The sequence below is a fragment of the Rousettus aegyptiacus genome, unplaced genomic scaffold (genome assembly GCF_014176215.1).
Source record: "Rousettus aegyptiacus isolate mRouAeg1 unplaced genomic scaffold, mRouAeg1.p scaffold_m13_p_14, whole genome shotgun sequence".
In the NCBI taxonomy this organism is placed as follows: domain Eukaryota; kingdom Metazoa; phylum Chordata; class Mammalia; order Chiroptera; family Pteropodidae; genus Rousettus; species Rousettus aegyptiacus.
Genome location: NW_023416289.1, coordinates 54,317,051 through 54,334,908, shown reverse-complemented (window position 1 = coordinate 54,334,908; position 17,858 = coordinate 54,317,051). Strand labels below are relative to the sequence as shown.

Sequence of the window (17,858 nt, the reverse complement as noted above, 5' to 3'; positions counted from 1 at the left end):
GTCTATTTTGGGGGCCCTGGCAGATTGACATTTCAGAAGAATGGGAGTGGCTGTAAGCTGATACCTGGCTGTGTTCTTTTCGTTTGGGTGCTGGTCTTTGGCCACATGGGCTGGAATTATTTCTCCTCTGGTCAGTAGTCAGAGTTTAACCCAAGTCAAGTACAAACTAGGAGTTCTGTGTCTGTAGTGCCATATGAGAAAAGGTAGAAACCAGAGAGAATTCAGACGCTGATATTTTATAGTACGTAAATATAGTAACATGTTAAGAAATGATTCTTAAGATTTTAAGGTTTTAGGAAGGAAAAAGAGACGAGTGACGTTCAGCAGTGTCTCTGGGTTTGGGGTTGGTGGGGACGAGTGGGCGAGTTACTTGTTCTGCTACCAGGAGGAGTAAGTGGTGTGTGACTGGAGCTCATGACCTCAGACTAAAGAGAGCCACAGCCACTGGTGGCGTCTGCACTTGCTTCGGGAGGTAGCCAGGACTGGGGGAGGCCCCCGGGCACACTGCCCTAGAGAAAAAGCACCTGGGTGGGGTCTCAGAGCCAAAGGGTTTTTCGAACGAAGTTTGTATTCCGTTCATGAGTGTAACAGTCATGTTTCCTGTCATGTTTCATGAGTGAAGAGACCTGGGCTTACCTGCCGCTTTGGAAGGCGCCCCAGGACCCCGGCTTCTCTTTTTGTATGCTGCTATAGATCAAGCCAAATAGAAATGGAAACGGGGAAAACACCGAGCTTCTAGTTAGAAAGAGGGAAGGTGGCCTCTCACCCATCAAGAGCGTTGATGACAGTGCCTTGGGAAACCCGTCGTGCATGACTGAGCCAGGCCAACCCTGCACACGTTGCCCCATCCTTCAAGTGTCAGTAATCACTGGCCACCGTCGTGACTGCTGGCTGCTTGCCAGAAATATGTATTTTCAGTTGATGGATATAGGATAGTTAGGTTGTGCCGAAAAACACATCCCCAATAAATAAGATAAAAGTCAACAACAACAAAAAAAATCACTCCAACTCACTTAGAAATGTTTTGATCAAGGAATACTTCTAAGGGTGGTGCTTAGTCGTATTTTTTTCAACTTTAATCACATTTTTTTTTTTTTGGAAATGGGCAGATTTTGCTTTTTTTGAGCACAGAAACTTGCTTGCCAATTTAAAATTGCTATTAAGATTACATAATTATAAGGGCAAAGAAAGAAAATTTGAAAATGTTCATTTATAGACATGTAACTTCTGTAAACCTGATTAGATGTTTGTACACATCACAACATGCTTTTAGAATAACATCTTAGCTTATTCTTTGGTGAAAGAAACCTTTCTGCCCTTTGGTATAGGGGCCAGTTTTTCTCTGTGAGTATAGTGCCCTGACTAGATTAAAAACAACCACAGAAAATTTTCCACATGAAATTTAGATGATAGTTCCGTTTGTATTTGGATTATTTTAATAGGTGAGTTTTGGCTCTTCAGTCATCAGTCTCCCTTAAAGGCTAAATTTGCTTCAGACATCGCTTTATCACTTCCTTCCTGTATTTGCTTGACTATGTGCTGCTGGTCAGGTACAAAAACCACTACTGTTCGGTCTGTTGAGCATAATTCTAAAGAAAACACGTAATAACTTTTTCTTGAAAAAAAGGAATTGCTGGTTTATGATTACATTTTGGTTTGGGAAGAAAGAAATGCTGAAACAAAAAATAACGTGCCAGATTAGTTCCATGCATTACCAGTTGCAGTTCTGGGTAAATGAGTATATGTAGGATGGTTTTAAAGAACCTCTCATTCTCAGAGGTTCTTTCTTTTTTTCCCCTGTACAAAAACATAACATCTCTTGGCTCTTCGATCTTGGTCAAAACGGAATACTTAACTTCAGCTGTTCATCTGTTACCTCGAAGCTTGTGAATTTACTTTTCCATATGTAAGTCAGCACCACACTCAGACTGGTCATGAAAATGGAAGTTCAGTTGACGTTGAGTTGGATCTTCCCTTAGCTGCAAACCCACACGACGGCTGGGGAAAACCGTACAGCTGTGTGCTAAAGGAATAGCTCCTCCGCACAGGGTCAGAAATGACACCAGCGGCCGAGAGCCCGAGAGTGCTGTTCCATCTGGCACAAAAACAAACACACACACACACACACACACACACACACACACGCACGCACACACACACACAAAACCTGGAGCATGTTGTGTAAACAGTAAGGCACAGGAATCCGTTTTTCCAATGTATTTTGTAACCCCTCACCCCCTTGTTCTCTTCAGAAATGCCAGACACAAAAGCTGACGATGAAGTGGATTTTCTGAGTAATATCAGAGAGAGTTCAGTTTCTGAAGAGGCGGCAGCAGGAGACACAGTCACGCCGCCTCAGGTGACCAGGCGAGGCCCGAAGACCCAGGCGGTAAGTGGCACTGAGTCTGCGTGAGTTCTGACTGTGATTAGCGGTCTGCCTTATCTGATTTACAGCTTTGATTTTTTTGTTTGGGGAATTGTTTTTCCACTGTAGTTTTTTCCCCGCTTCTCTCTTGTTCCATTACATATACGTGTGGATGTGTCGCTGCAGCCAAGCTTCATAAACAGCGTGCACCCCAGGGCGGGGCCAGGGCCTTCCTGCCCGGATCCCTCGGAGATGGTAATGAGGAAGATTTTCCCTCAGAGCACAAGACTTTTCAGTGTGTCATCAACTTTAATGTGTCACAAAACAAGAATTACCACCAGAGGGATCTGTTAACCCTTTTTAAGTCTGACTCTTCTTTCTTTATGTAGAAACTCATAGCAGCAAAAGTGAAATGTTAATGTGCAGCTAGCTCAGTGCTAACTGTCTACAGTATGAAGTATGTCATTCTTAGTGATGGAAGAAAAGGTCCAGTAGCTTTTTTCTTAACAGCTTTATTGAGACATAATTCTCATACCATAAAAGTCACCCATTCAGGTAAAGTGCACAGTTTAGTTGTTTTTAGTAGATGTACAGAGTCGTGCAACTGTTATCATTGTCTGATTTTAGAACAGTATCGTCACCCCGAAAAGAAACCCCGTATTTATTAACCAAGCTAGCCCTCCTACTCCTACCCACCCCCCAGCGCCTGGTAGTTCCTGGTCATCTTTCTGTCTCTGGATTTGCCCGTTCTGGAACTTCATGGGAAGGAAATCATGTGATATGCGATCATTCGTGCCTGGTTTCTCTCTCTCAGCAGCATGTCTCAAGGTTTGTCCGTGCGGTAACGTTGTGAAGTAGTCGTCGCTGTGTGGGGGCACCACGTTCTGTTGTCCCTTGGCTTGTTTTCCCCGTTTGGCCGTGGTGAATAATACCGCTGTGAACATTCACGTACAAGTTTGTGTGGACATATGTTTTTATATACCCGGAAGTGGATTTGCTGGATCATATGGTGATTCTATAGTTAATATTCAGTAAGGTTTTTAAAATGTGTTTCTTCAGGATCTTGAGATGACTTTTCTCCTTGTTTAAAGCTATTAACTTTTAAAATGAGAGAACCAGTTGAGAGAAACATCGCTCTCGGCTTTTGATTCTATGCTGGTTTAAAAAAAAGTAAAACCTTGGGGAAGCTGAAAATCAAGTTACTGGACTACATCAGATTGCCCTCAGAAAATCAGTCTTCCTTGTCTGGATGAGACAGTGCACTATTTTGTTCTCCAGAGGCCTAAGGTGGTTTATTTTCTTAAAGTTACACCAGTAGGTAAACAGCACTGTTTCAAGTGTCTGGGCTGTGATAAACAAGCTTCATTTTATTGGAGTACAGTGGCAGGGAGGTGCTGGCTGCCCTAACCCACCCCTTACCATAGATAATATTCATGACTAATGCCTGGGTGGCTACTTATATAGCAGGCATTATTCAGACAAATGTTGCTTTTGCCCCTAGGGAAAGAAAGGAGAACACACCCTGCATGGGTACAGGCGTCTTTGTTTCCAGAAGCCCCTAAAACAAGAGAAAGAACAAACTCACATCCTTGCATTCAAGTGCCTCTCTTTCTCAGTCCTTCATCTGAACATTGCAGTGGTTAACATCACTGAGTACAGTCTGATGCTCGGCCATGGACCCTTTGCTTTTACGTTGAGAAATACCTCTATCCTAATCGTATCCTAATCGTATCATAAAGAAGAAAACAAAACATTATTTTTTAAATAAAAGTCCCTCATCTCTTTCTTACCTGTTTTCACTCTTCCTGTGGTTTTAGGTGTTGAGAGAGAGGATCTTCCTCTGGTTTGTCAGCATGTCTTACTAACAGGCCATCAGAGAGTCACGTGACTAGTTCAAGGTCAGACCTGGCTAGAACGAGAGCGTGGAGTTCGATTTCTAACGTAGGATTTACACAATAGGGCACATTCCCCTTTTGACTCTTACCCCACCCTCTGTGACTGGTAGATATATTCTAAGAAGCCGCATTAAGGTTAGAACCATGTAATTTGTCCATTGATGGAGGATAGCTATGCCATGTGCTTTGTGTCTGCCACCACTGTGTGTAGTTGGAGGAAGCATATATTAATGGGATCCTCAGTTCCTAAAGACTGTTAGGCCTAAAAACAATGGAGGTTTTTGTGTTCACATCATTGCTGCAGTGATGTGAAATCTGACCACTTAACCTCTCTCTCCTCCCTGTCACTCTGCCAGACTTGCTGGTCGCTGTGAATCAAGAGGATAAAACTTGGTCACACACTTTAGTTTTCCCCATGTTGCCTTTTCTCTCCTTCCCATTTAACTTCTCATATACGGTATTCTTTGTAGGTTTCTACGGGGTCAGGAAAGAGAAGTCCACGAACTTTTTGGGAGAGGACAGATAGTAAACTATTTTAGGATTTTTTGGGACCTACAGTCTCTGTCGCAACTAGTCACCTTTGCCGTTAGAGTGTGAAAGCAGCCCTCGGCTAGATGTAAACAAGAGTGACTGTTACAGTAAAACTTAATAGACACTAATAAACAAACAAAACTTATATAGACACTGAAATTTGAGTTTCTTATAACGCTCGTGTGTTATGTAACATTCTTTTTTGAAAAGTTATTTTTTCAGTTATTGAAAGATATGAAATCTGCTCCTCGGTTTCTTCATGGGCTGTAGGCCGGGGGCCACTGGCAGTAGTTTGTGGGCCCCGAGCCTGGCCTAGACGATACTGTGAACCAGTGGATGAAAAGAAAAGGAAAGAAGACTTCTTTTCTAAATGCTATGTTTTCTGGTGAACGCTCTTGTTATCAACCGCAAGGTGGGAGGCAGAGAGTTCCGCTTCTCTTTCTCCCCGACTAGCTTTTTGACTTAGCATCTCCGCTGTTCATCTTCCAGCCTTGACCCGCTGGGGTCTGTCGGCCTCTGAAAAGGGTTACTTGAGTGTGTGATTGTAGTCGAGGGCGGGGTGGCGTTTGTTTAATACCATTTAATCCAACTTTTCTGACACTTGCACAGTCCCTGTGTTGGCTTTGGGGATAGGCCAGTCATGGCTTCATTGAATCATTGTTTGACTGTGTCATCCTCTTCCAAAGGTAAAATAAAGAATTTGTGTATCTTAAACTTTGTGGCTGTCCTGAAAACCCAGAACAATGGTTCGTTTAGGGCAGTTTTTGGGTAAATATAAATAAAAAATCCATTTTAAATTCCTAGAGGTATCTTACTGTTTGGTGACCTTCTCTAAACTTACATAATTGTCAGTGCATAGGGACCTCTGTCAGATATAGCACTACCAAGTATTTAAAGAAAAAAGATATGGTTGAGTTCCTTTTTTAGTTTTGGTCTCGTAATCTGATATCTGTCATATAAACTGAGAAGTAATTTTTTTATTCCTTAACTTGCTTGACACATTCTGCTGTAAATATGTAAATATACCCTTACTTTAGAGGTCAGCAATGCTTAAAATCCTGATGTATAAAGGAATCAGGCAGTTTCAAGAAAATTAGTGCTTCCCTTCTCAGGGAAAACACTTTTCTGTGTTAAATGCTGCAGGTTTCTCCATAGAGGATAAACAGTCCTAACATATTTCTTCACTGGATTAAAAACTGTTACAGTTTAGGAGGCCAGGTGGTTTACTCACACTTAATATGATCCATTCTCCTTAGTCACTTTATCAAAATTTTATGGTTGTAGTTTAATATTAATTATTGCCAAAGCTTTACTAATAGTTACAATTTAATATTAAACATTGCCCCCACTTACTTCACTAGTTTCGAAGTTCAGATTATCTTTGTTGTTTTCTTTTTTTTTTTTTTGCTCAATGAGTTAATATATAGCAAGCACTTAGAACAGATCCCGGCACTCAGTAAGTACAGCTTAGCATCGTTATTATTAATTAGTTTCATAACTTCAGATTCCAGAGTCCTTTTCTTCATTTAAGCAACCAGTGGCATATGGTGGTTCCTAAAACAATCAGGACTCAGTTTCTGCTTCTCGAACATAAATCAGAAAAGCTTCAGAAATGGCATTATGCCTTAATTTAAGTTGAGAGGCTTGGAACTTGTTTTACCTCTGAGACCTTTAGAATTTCAATGAAGTTTATAAACGATCTGAAAAGTCCAATACTTTTAAAGGAAAAAGTAAGGGATGCAATATGGTTAAGGGACTTGCCTCACTTCACAACTAGTTAACTCTGTAAACTAGACTAGATCCTCACTTCTCTTTGGTGATATTTCCACTGTTTGTACTGTGGTCAGCAGAGTGATCATCCTGAGGATGCATGTCTGTGGGAATCCACTTCACCCTGATGGGTTTTTGCATTTTAAACAAGTACCCGGGGCAATGCATATGCACAACAAGATTCTAAAACCATCACGTTATACTCCCGTGCTTTCAGAGACAGTCAGAGGAATTCTTTTGGCCATTTTAGACCAAAGCTGATTCACTTTATAATAAGCCTTGTGTTCTTATTATCTCTTTAACTGCAGCTAAACATCACCAAGGTGGTGGTTTGTCGAAAAAGTGCTTTTGATGCAGAAATTACTCAGACTTTCCGCACCTGCCTTTTATTTCCTAAAAGATGACACGAGTAGGTAGAGAGATGACACTGAATCCTTTAATCCAGAACGTAAGCCTTCTCAGACCGTGCACCTTGAGAAGATGCTCCAGGGTGGCCAGGAAGAAGTTCTCACTCCAGCTTTCCTGCCCCAAACCAAGCTAGCTCCACGTCTTGTGTGAATCCTCTCTTCAGTGTGTGGCCACGCTCATTAGGAAGGAGGTTGCCTCCCTGGTGTATCAGTTCATCGAGGTATCTCTATACTAATTCCTTTTCCAAATGCTTGTTGCATAAGCTTATTAACCATATGGAACAGTTAATTCACCAAGCCAGTATCTCTTGCCAAGATGCTCATGGTTTTAGCAGCCAAACACTCAGGAGCAAATATGTTCAAGAACAACTCGAAAGTCTCGTATGTTGAGTGTTTACGTTCCTGGGAAAGTCCACATGCTTCCCAATCAAGAAGGCACTTAAAATCAGAACCACGATCCCCTTCTTTATAGCTACGCAGTCTAATGTCACGTTAACTGAATTTCTATCCTTAATTATCTTTACAACAATACCACTACTTGTTTCTTCAAGATGGTGGGTAAGAGCATTGTTGGACAATTTCCGGTTAATATCTTCTCCTTAATTTACTAGTTTTAACGGAACGCTCTTTTCTTTCTCTTGTCTCAAGGGGGCGAGCTTGCATTTCCATCCCTAGTTGGAGAGTCTGGTTAAAAGCTTTTGTTTTGTGTGACTGTTCACAGCCTTCATGCTTAGCTTCCAGGGATAGTATGGCAGCTCTCAGGCTATCCGGTAGCGAACTTGACAAGCCGTAACACTGCTGTTCAAAACGGCTTACACATCCTACCCTCTTAAACACTTTTCAGTTAAAAAAAAAAAACAAATAAACAACTTTTTAAAAATGTCCCTGCTATCATATTGACATATATAGTTTTGTGGTGTATGTGTCACCTAGGAAAAGGCAAATTGGCCTCTATTATGGATCACCAACAAGTGTCCCCTCCACCGCCCCGTGCGCCCCCCAGAGTTCATCCATTTCAGGTCCAACCGTAGGGAAACACTCCTCGGCTTTTTCATATGGTATTTTTGGAGCTACTCTTTCTCTATGTCTCCTCTGAAATGGAGAGTCTCCAGGAAATTCTGCAAATATTCCTCTAGAGTAGTAGTTGCAAAACAGAAGGACCTCATAGAACGCCGGATTGCAAAGCCACAAGTGGAAAGACTATAGCTTCTCTGTGAAAATATCTGCAGGCAAAATATGTAAGCGTATAATTTAATCATCTGGCTGTACCTTTGTAAGTAATCTTGAGCAGGTTATTTAATTTCTCTGGTCTGTTTTCTCCTTTATGCAGTGATTAATAATCTTTAAAGTTCCTTCCAGCTCTTATATTCTGACCAGTGTATGACTCTCAACTTTCTGGAATAAATTCATAAACGTTGGGGTACATATCTTGTGTTGGACCAAAAGGACAATCACAAGGGACTTTTTAAAATCATACTTTTTTTAACAGCCAAATTCTTAAAGTAATCCCTTTTTTTCTTTAGAATTTCCCAAGTTGTTTTTCTCTGGAGTCTCAAACTTTATTAAAAAAAATTTTTTTTTCTTTCATAGAACTGCTTAATTGTAGGCCATATCCATTTCAGAGGGGATAGATATACCTGTTTATTTCTCCTATTGGGACAAGAGAACCAAATCTGATTCTTACCACCGTTTCCACCCATTTCTTATACTCTTCATTTCACGTTTGTTCATTTAAAAAAAAAAAAAACATTCCATTTAAACAAAACAAAACAAAAGCAATTCACCCATTTCTCCCATCCTCCCCACCCCTGCCTCTGGTCTAGATTCCACACATCAGAGAGGTCATACAATATTTGTCTTTTGTTGGCTTATTTCATTTAGCATAATGTCCGTGAGGTCCATCCATGTTGTTGTAAATGGCAAGATTTCAATATTTTTTTGTGACTGAATAATATTCCTATGTGTGAGCGTGTGTGTGTGTGTGTGCACGTGTACCACAATTTCTTTATCCATTTATCCACTGATGGACATTCAAGTTGTTTCCATATCTTGGCTATTATAAATAATGTTGCAGCGAACATAGGGGTGCATAGATCTTTTTGAGTTAGTGTTTTTATTTTTTGTTTGTTTGTTTTGTTTTGTTTTTGATAAATACACGGAAATAGAATTTCTGGGTCATCTGGTAGTTCTAGTTTTACTTTTTTGAGGAACCTACACTGTTTTCCACAGGGGCTGCACCAGTTTACGTCTTCAGCAAAAGTTCATGACGGTTCCCTTTTCTCCACATCCTCGCCGACACTTGTTATTTCTAGTCTTTTTGACAGTGGCCATTCTAATGCATGTGAGGTGACATCTCATTATGGTTTCGATTTGCATTTCCCCAGCGATGAATGGTGTGGAGCATCTGTCCACGTATGTCCAGTATAACAATGTCAGTTGCTTCCTGCGTGCAGAGCAGAGCCACCAGGCGTGGTGGATGTGTGCTGGCACACCGCCCCCGCCTCCCCTCCGGGTCCCCTGCCTACCCTCAGGGAGTCGGTCTTTTCATTCCAGTTCCAGAAAGTGATGCATGTGCCGTGATTGTTTGGCTGTGGAACAGTCCCTGTCCGCATCACTGTCGTACACACCCAGCACAGTAGGCTCTGTTCCTTCCTAGGCGTCATTAGGGTTCCCTAGTGGGGCAGTCTGCAGGAGGAAAATAGAGCTCGGGCCCTCCGCCCTCATTAGTGCTGAAACCCGGGGCTGCGTCTGCTTCACATCAGGCTCCGCGGCTTGTGTTTCTCTTTGTTAGAGACTGTTCTTTCCTCCTTGAGTCAGGAAAACGACTCAGATCCTAGCTTTGTTGACATGGGACTTTAATGCAACTGCTATTACAGCCGAACCCGTTAAAAGGAGTACTTAAATCTGTGAGAAGAAATATTGTTTAAAGGTTGGCATCTTACATAATGGGGTAATGATCTCAGGTCTGCTTTTTATCAAAAGACTGTGTCCTATAGACTTTGAGAAAGAGTTTATCATTGACACACCCTGTTGCACCCCCATGATTTCCCAGGCTTCTGAGAAGCTGATGGAGGTTCTTAAGAGAGGCTAGTTCACGGTGAATTGTCATCTGCCACTTATTGTCATAGTAGGTACAATGCATCGCTATCTGCTCACCGTCCCTGGAGGAGAAGAGCAGGTGGCAAGCTCATCAGTGTTTAATAATGACAAGTTTTCTTATCTCTGTTTTATTTCTGATCGGGACCTGTACTGCCATGTCTTTATTTCTTGGCATGGTTCTCTGCGAAGGAGTAGGGGTTAAGTAGAAAACAAATGCATGCATGCCATTTTGAGCATCCGATCTCTAAATCAGTCTTGTTCTTTAAAACTTAGACTCAATCTATGGGTTACCTAATACCAGCCATGTAATAGCCAATAAACAGGGTGATCCCCTGAAATTGGTACAAAGTGCTGCCTTGAACCTTCCTCCTTTAAAGCTAGTTAAAGGAGCAGGAAGGAGGAAGTTACCAAAAAGGGGAGGGGAGATGGAGAGCTTTCATGTGAAGGCTGGGGAAGCAGAAGGATCCTGAAACAGAAGTCTCTCTACAGCATCTGCAAGTGACCAGGCTCTAAAGGCATGAAATGGCAGCTGTGCAAAGACCCAAGTCGTCTAATTCTTCTAGCAGTTGTTTGTACAACTTCTTGTAGTTTATCACTCCAGCATAGAGTGAGGGAGAAGGGAGTATAAGATTTTAATAAAAGAAGAAGGCTACTCTTCTTCCTCTAAAACAGATTTTATCACATAACCAACTAATTTAGTAAAATGGAAGGAGATAATTACGCAAATCTATAAATAAGTTAAAAGGTGTGGATTGTCCAGTATTTTTAAAAACAGGGCTTTTACTTTCAGATATACACAGCTACTCAGGAAATTTCAACAGCTGTTGCTAAGTGCAGACTTGCACTTCAGTGTAAGATAGGACTTTAAATATTGGCTTTCGTTTTCAGAAAACATATTCCTTTAGGAAGTTCTTTTTATAAATAAATAGTAATTAAAACATTTGACAAATGCTTGTCATTGGTTCTACGTTTTAACAAGTCGACCTTTAAAAAGGGAATGTATCAGTTTCCCCCCTCAAAAGCATATGCATTCTGATGATCGCAAGGAATAGCCGAACTGAGAGAGAACTCCGCTTTGACAGGAGGAAACGTGTATGGAGTTTCCTACCGTGTTTTTAATTTGCATTCCTGTGAATCGTGGCTGTGGGTCCTCATAGTGCCTGCCCAGGAGGGAAGGGCGTCTTGCGATTAGATGAGGCTATTTTCTCTCCGTGGAACCTGTGACAAATGAATGTTTTTGAAGCGGCAGTTTTCAGGTAGTGGGAGGTAACACCCTGAGTGCTAGAGCTTCGATGTGGTGGTCTTTGCTGTAATGTATTTCTAAAATACCTGTGTACTTGGCTGGCTTATTACACACTGGACAAAATTGTCCTCTCGGTGTTTTAGAATTATTATGATGAGCATCGTTGACATACAATGAGGATGCGCAGCTGTGGACATGAATCCCATCAGTAGCACAGGAACTTGCACCAACGAATCACTCACGTCGGTTTACCTGTTGGTCATTTGCCCCTGGTCTCTCAAAAATAAAGTGAGGCATATGTATGCAGCCACGTGGTCTCTTAGGAAGTGCCTTTTAGCTGAATTCATTCACACCTAGATCGTGTAAGTAGTCTTTTCCTAAAGAATTTCATTTGCCCCTCAGAAAACCATCTCTTCATTCCTGCTGTAGTTAGTCTTAATTCATCTTCATTAAAAATATTATGACATTGTTTGGGCCTCGCTTCACCTGTATCTAAAGGCACTGGCTTTCACACAGTCTCTTAAGCTGGAAAGCTTCATCCCAGATGCCTTCCTCTCCGCTCTCCGGTTCCCTTCTGTCAAAGTTAACATCTTCTCCTGCCTGGATTCATCGATTCCTCGCCACTCTTTCTGCCTGATAACCCAGCAGTTCTCAGACTTTTTGGTCTCCAGATCCCTTTACTCTTTTAAAAATTATTGAGGGTGCCAAACAACTTTTGTTTATATGGGTTGTACCTACAAATGTTTATTTGCCATATTAGAAATTAAAACTGAGACATTTAAAAATATTTGTTTATAGTAATAGTAAACCCATTACTTGTTCATGTGAAGGATGTATATTATGAAAAAAAAACTTTTTCAAACAAAACCAACACTAGAAGAGTGGCATTGTTTTAATCTAATGTTTGGCTTAAGAGAACAGTTGGATTCTCTTAGCTCTTATGTGTTCAACCTGCAGCAATATGTTGTTTTGGTTGAAATCTATCAAAGAAAATCCCGCTTAACACAGATATATGCTTGGGAAAGAGAAGAATATTTTTAAAGTTTTCTCAGATAATTGTGATGTTCTTATTTGATGGTAGATCAGGAATGACAGACGGTAGGTTCTTAAAAGGTTTGCGGTGTGAAATCTGAAATCGTATCATTGAACTTTTTGTACTTTGGTATTACAAAGGCTGTTGATCTGTTTTGTATTTTGAATGGAGCTTTTATCCATGTATGATTTACTGACATCGTTCATCAGTCATTTGGAAAATACTGATTTACTGTGTACTCCAACTCTTCCAAATGTGGAATTGTTTTTTATTCTACAATATCAGGAAATCCCACCACTAGTCTCATCAGAAATATCTTTAAGTATTGGTAAACCAGTAAGCTCACAGTGGCAGATTCAAGTTTTCCTAATTTTTACTTGAAAGTCTAAATTTTACCATCAGTGATAAATACTGCCAGTAGTTTCTTTTAAGAGACAAGTTCACTTTGTTCATTTCCAAGAAAATACCCAAGCTCTGAATAAGCGTCATTTCATCATTCCTTTCAAGTAAAACTGCTGTTCCATGAGAAAAGTGGCTAGCTCAGCCCACAACTTGAAACAATGAGACAAGTGATTTTCCTCAAGAGACCCATCATACCTTGTTTACAGAAAGAAGTATTGTCTGTGTACTTCCCATTTGTCACGCAGAATATTAAAAAGATGTGGATCTCATGGTTGAAATTTAATGAAATTAATGAACAGCTTCATCAAGGAAGTTCTTTGTGAAAATATTTTTGTTTTAAACTGTGGGTGTATGGCAGCAAAGGATATGATGACTACTGGTTCACTTTGGTAAAACTGCTTTGATTCTTGGGAAGGCTCATTAGTGCAAATGTCAACAGTAAAAAAGGCAAACGCTATCTTAGCATTACTGTCAAAATAGTTTTGATCGCACACACACCCTGAAAAGGTCTCTGTGGGACCCTCGAGGTTCTGCAGACCGCACCTTGAGAACTGCTGCTTAGCGCGTGTTGCAGATTCTTGTTCACGCGGTGCTTTCCCTTGCAGTGTGGCGTACGTGGGCTTCAGAGTCTGGCTCCTGAGGTTACTTGTATGGTCCCGTCATCTGTGCTTTTACAGTCTGCAGTCCACCTGCCAGCCACACCACACCACACTCCTGGTTTCACTTAAAACCGTTGTCGTACTTGCTCATTGGTCTTCTCTGCCCGAAGTGCATCGTGGGGTCTACCCTGGGGCTCTTTCATTCTTTGAGACCCTTGCGGATGTGCTGCTTTGTCCTGCACGGCACTGTTCACTCACTCAGGCCTCCCGTGCACTCTTGTCCTTCCCCGCACTGGAGCACGGAGCTCCGGGATCCTGCCTGGAGCCGGGATCCCCGAGCCCTGTGCAGTGCCGCCCAGGGCGCTGGCTCTGCTGCCTCCTGCGGGTGGCTCCGCCTTCGTCTTGGTTCCCTGCTCAGGGACCTGCCACATGATCTCACATGTGACAGGCATTTATAACGTCAGATGCATGGTAAGTATCTTGAAAGAAAAAGGAAAACAAGAAGAACTTCAGCAAGACTGACTTCTAGTTGACAGTTTTCTGTAATACTTCGGTGAACTTTACATTAGACTATGTTTGCTTAATGCGTTTATTCATTTCTCTCCTTCAGGCACTGCTAACCTTAAGTAGTTAGTTCTCTCTCTCTTTAAAATCTTGTTTTTCTTATTTCCGTAGCAAATATATTTGAAGCTTTTAAGTTTTGTTACTTGAGGTTTAAAAACCTGATTTAGTAAATATGGCAGGAGTTGCAACTAAAAATCAGGTAGGGAAGAAGTTCCTCATTGATAACCCACTAATCTGAGTATTTCAGATTGAACCAAAAAAGTGGTTCATCTTTCTACATAGGATTTGGATAATTGTTTTTGTAATGGACAAAAACAGAGTAAAAGCGTCCTTGGTTGAGCAGTGTGAGAATCGAATGCACTGGACCGTTAGAATTCAGATGCAGGAAAACTACATGAAAAAAGATAATAACAGTAAACAAAATTAAATAATACTGTGTTCGTCTGAAGACCACTAATGCTTATTCTTACAGCATCCTCATAGAGGAGGCAGAAGAGAGATATCAATAAATAGTCTTACAGAGAGCGAGTTGGAGGGACAGAGCCAAGGCCTTGTATGTGTTCTGCTCAGGTGGTGGCCCTGATAATACTTTATAATCTCAACTATTACTTAAGCTATCCCTATGGGTACCTGATTTCTTCCAAGCTATGAAACACACATATATTTTTGAAGAAATCAGAATGCTTCCATGAAACTTGGTCTCTAATAATTCACCATTTTGTGCAAAGTATGCTTTTTTAAAAGTGATAGCGGTTTTTAATTTTTAGGGTTTATGTTAAAAACATTCACATTCATTCCAGAAAGAGATATGCAAAAAGGCACCAGTCTTCTGATAATTATGAACAAATAAAATAGTGTTCTAAAAATAAAAATGTTATTTTAGTTAGGTCTTCAGAATGAATGATCTTACAGAACCTACCCAAACTGCTATTTATACTTCAAAAAAGCATTTAGGGTAGGCAGAGAAGTTCTTCTAATTGCTGATTAATTTCTGACATGCTCTCTTTATCGATGAGGTCTACCTACTCATGCCATTCGTTCGTAGTGAGCAGAGTAGATGACCTTTCTCTGGTGTATGTCTCTGTATTCAACCCAAGGGCCATTTAAATTTATGAGTAAAAGAGCTTCTGAATCTGGACTGCCTATACTGGTTCCATCTACTCCTGAGAATGGGTTACCTTGCCTGAAAGACCCTCTTCAGAGAGAGATGGGGATCTTTCACTCATACGGGGACCGTCAGTTGATGCTAAGGCCATGCACCTGTAGGCAGTCCAAAGGCGCAGCAGAAGTCTTGCTCCAGGAGACTGTTACAATGGGTACCCGGATCACTGGTGACCAATGCGTGCTTTTAGTGCCGATTCTAACAGAGCGAGAGGGAGGACAGGTCAGCCTTTCGACGGAGGTGTTTAAGTCGGCGGCATCATGGATGTGATAGCACTTGAGGGGGACTCGCAGACTGTCGAGTTTCGCATAGGTGTGGGAGGGCATGCGGGCACGGTCAAGGACATGGCGGTCGCCAGGTGTGGAATCTGGTCTGAGCATGGTCGTTTCACTCATGTGACTGCTGCGGAAGAGTCCCACACGGAGAGGTGAGAGAAGAGACCGCAGAGAGGCTGTCACGGTGCTGGGCCTTCTCCCAGAGTCACGTCTTTGAGCCAAACAAGTGCTCTTTATCCCAGCGGCTCACACTGGTATTTCGGTCTTCTGGCTGGGGATTGTTCAGGGACACTGGCTATAAGTTCAGTCCAAATTAGGCACTTGGGGATTGGCCAGGAAAAATCTATAAATATCTGTCTTTTATTACTCCTTTCCCTTTGCCTCAGAGGAAGAGGCCGTTTTCTTCTTTCCCAAGGCTGACTCTTCCAGCTGAGTTCCCAGTCCTGTGCTGACCTTCTAAAGAGCTGCTCTCTGTGAAACATCTCAGCACTCGGATGCTCAGCGGTCCCTTTAGTCTTGGCTCCTGGCGAAGCTGCCGCCTTCTCCACTTACAGAGAAAACTTAACTTCTTCCTCCTTTTGCTTTCTCGTTCCATTATAAAAAGTATCTTCAGAGGGAACATAGTGGTCTGCTTCAAAGCAGAGGTGTTTAATTCTTTCAGTTCTAACTTCAGTCAGATTTTATCAATTACTTGGTTTTAGCTCACATGCACTCTCATAGGATGACTTAATTTTTTATCTTTTTTAAAAAAATTACGGCAAAAATTCTAAAGACGATAATAAAATAGAAATACTTTTATCCCCATTTTACTGTGAGAAACTAAGGACCAGAAAGGCTGTGCAACTTGCCCAAAGCAGCCCGGCCTCAGAGGTCCTCCTCTCTGCCCTGCGCCTGGTCAGCAGCGGTCAGCGGTCAGCGGTCCCTTCTCTTCCTGCAGCCGTGCTGCGTGCGACAGCTCTGCTCGCATGTTCTCAAGCAGAGGAGAGTTTTCTCCCCTCTTCGACATATTTTAGGGGTAACAACTCTTCCAAAACAAATTCTCATAATTTAATCTCAGGTAAAGAGAGTTGTGTTGTACTTCCTTAAACCTTTTCAGAATAGTGGATTGAATTTGAATTCGGTAATAGTTGAATAAAATAAATGCAAACTCCAAAAAGTAGCGGTTAAATGTGCAAAACTACGTATATTCTTTTGAGGATGACTAAATGCCAAAATTGACCCGGGTAGTGTTGAAAAGTAGTTTTTGTTTTTGTTTTTGTTTTAATTAAAAATTAAATTTTTTTTATGACATTCAATATTATATTAATTTTAGATGTATACTATGGTGGTTAGACATTTATAAAACCTACAAAGCGATCCCCCTGGTAAGTCTAGTACCTGACACTATATATATTGTTACCACAGTATTATTGATTATATTCCCTATGCTGTATAGTTTACTTCCCCATGACTGTTTTGAAACTGCTAATTTGTATTTTTTAATCCCTTCAATAGGTTTTTTTCTTGAAGGATTTTTCTCTCTCCCCTTAGCTGTGTCTTTTGAACACCTGATAAAAAGAGTTAAGTCGTACCTCTGCCTTTCTTGGAACGCATGCCTACACAGTGATGTGTGTTTGCCTGGAGGAATGAGAGAAATCTTCCATGGGAAACTGAATCATTTTTTGGCTTGTCTGACTGATTGTACTAGAGCTATTCTTTTAGCCATGAAGTGAAAAATAGGAAGAGTAAGTCAAGTAATTTCCTTAAGTAAAACATTTTAATTTTATGTGGAATTTTCCTTAGGATATGGTTATTTTGAATATGAGTTTTCATGTCTGGCCAGGCATTTATCCTTTAAATCCAGAAACTCTTCAAGGCTACTCACCACTTGTGTATGTTAACACACTGACAGTATTTTCTTCTCTTGTTTAATAACCATATCTGGTCAGCTATTGGAAAGGTCTTAGGATTATGACTGGTAATCAACAAGTCTTTAATCAGTCATGTAGCCTTTGGGTGTTTTGAGGATTGAGGGAGAGAAAATTCAGAAGTCCCTGTTGCCTTTAAGGAGCTCATCATCTACTTAGAGTCAGACCAGCGTGCAGCACCAAGGAACAGCACAATGTGAGTGCCAAAGGGTCTAAGATGGTTAAAAGGACAGTCAGAGTATGCAGAGAGCTTAATTAGGAAAGTGGGATTTGATAGGTGGGTTTTGGCTAAGGTCGAGCGACAAGGTTCAGAATTCCAGAAGCCACAATTGTTTGAAGAGCCAGGAAAATTGAGGGAAGGAGAACCACGTGGTAACTGTAGAAACTCGAGAGACCAGCCTTGTGCCTATCGCAGGGTGTAGCAGCACGTGAGAGTGGGTGAGGATCCGGAGTGGGGTGATACCCAGATGGGGGAGATTAGACCTGACGAGGCTGCGGACTTCTGTGCAGTCTTCCTGAATCACAGCACGAACCATTCTGCATCTCTGCTCAGATGTCCTTGCTGGCTTCCACTGGCCTCTGAACAGGGTCCAAACTTTTTAGCCT

The 17,858-nt window shown here is 41.4% G+C and overlaps 1 protein-coding gene across 14 annotated transcripts in view; it reads left to right on the top strand.

Annotated features, from left to right (window-relative positions):
* The window catches only part of AKAP13 (A-kinase anchoring protein 13), a 235,136-nt gene that overhangs the window by 123,952 nt on the left and 93,326 nt on the right, over positions 1 to 17,858 (top strand). For all 14 annotated transcript variants that reach the window (XM_016151661.2, XM_016151658.2, XM_016151655.2 and 11 more), the window contains one exon: positions 2,253 to 2,389. In XM_016151661.2, coding sequence (XP_016007147.2) covers positions 2,253 to 2,389 — 137 coding nt within the window. The remainder of the gene's footprint in view (positions 1 to 2,252; positions 2,390 to 17,858) is intronic.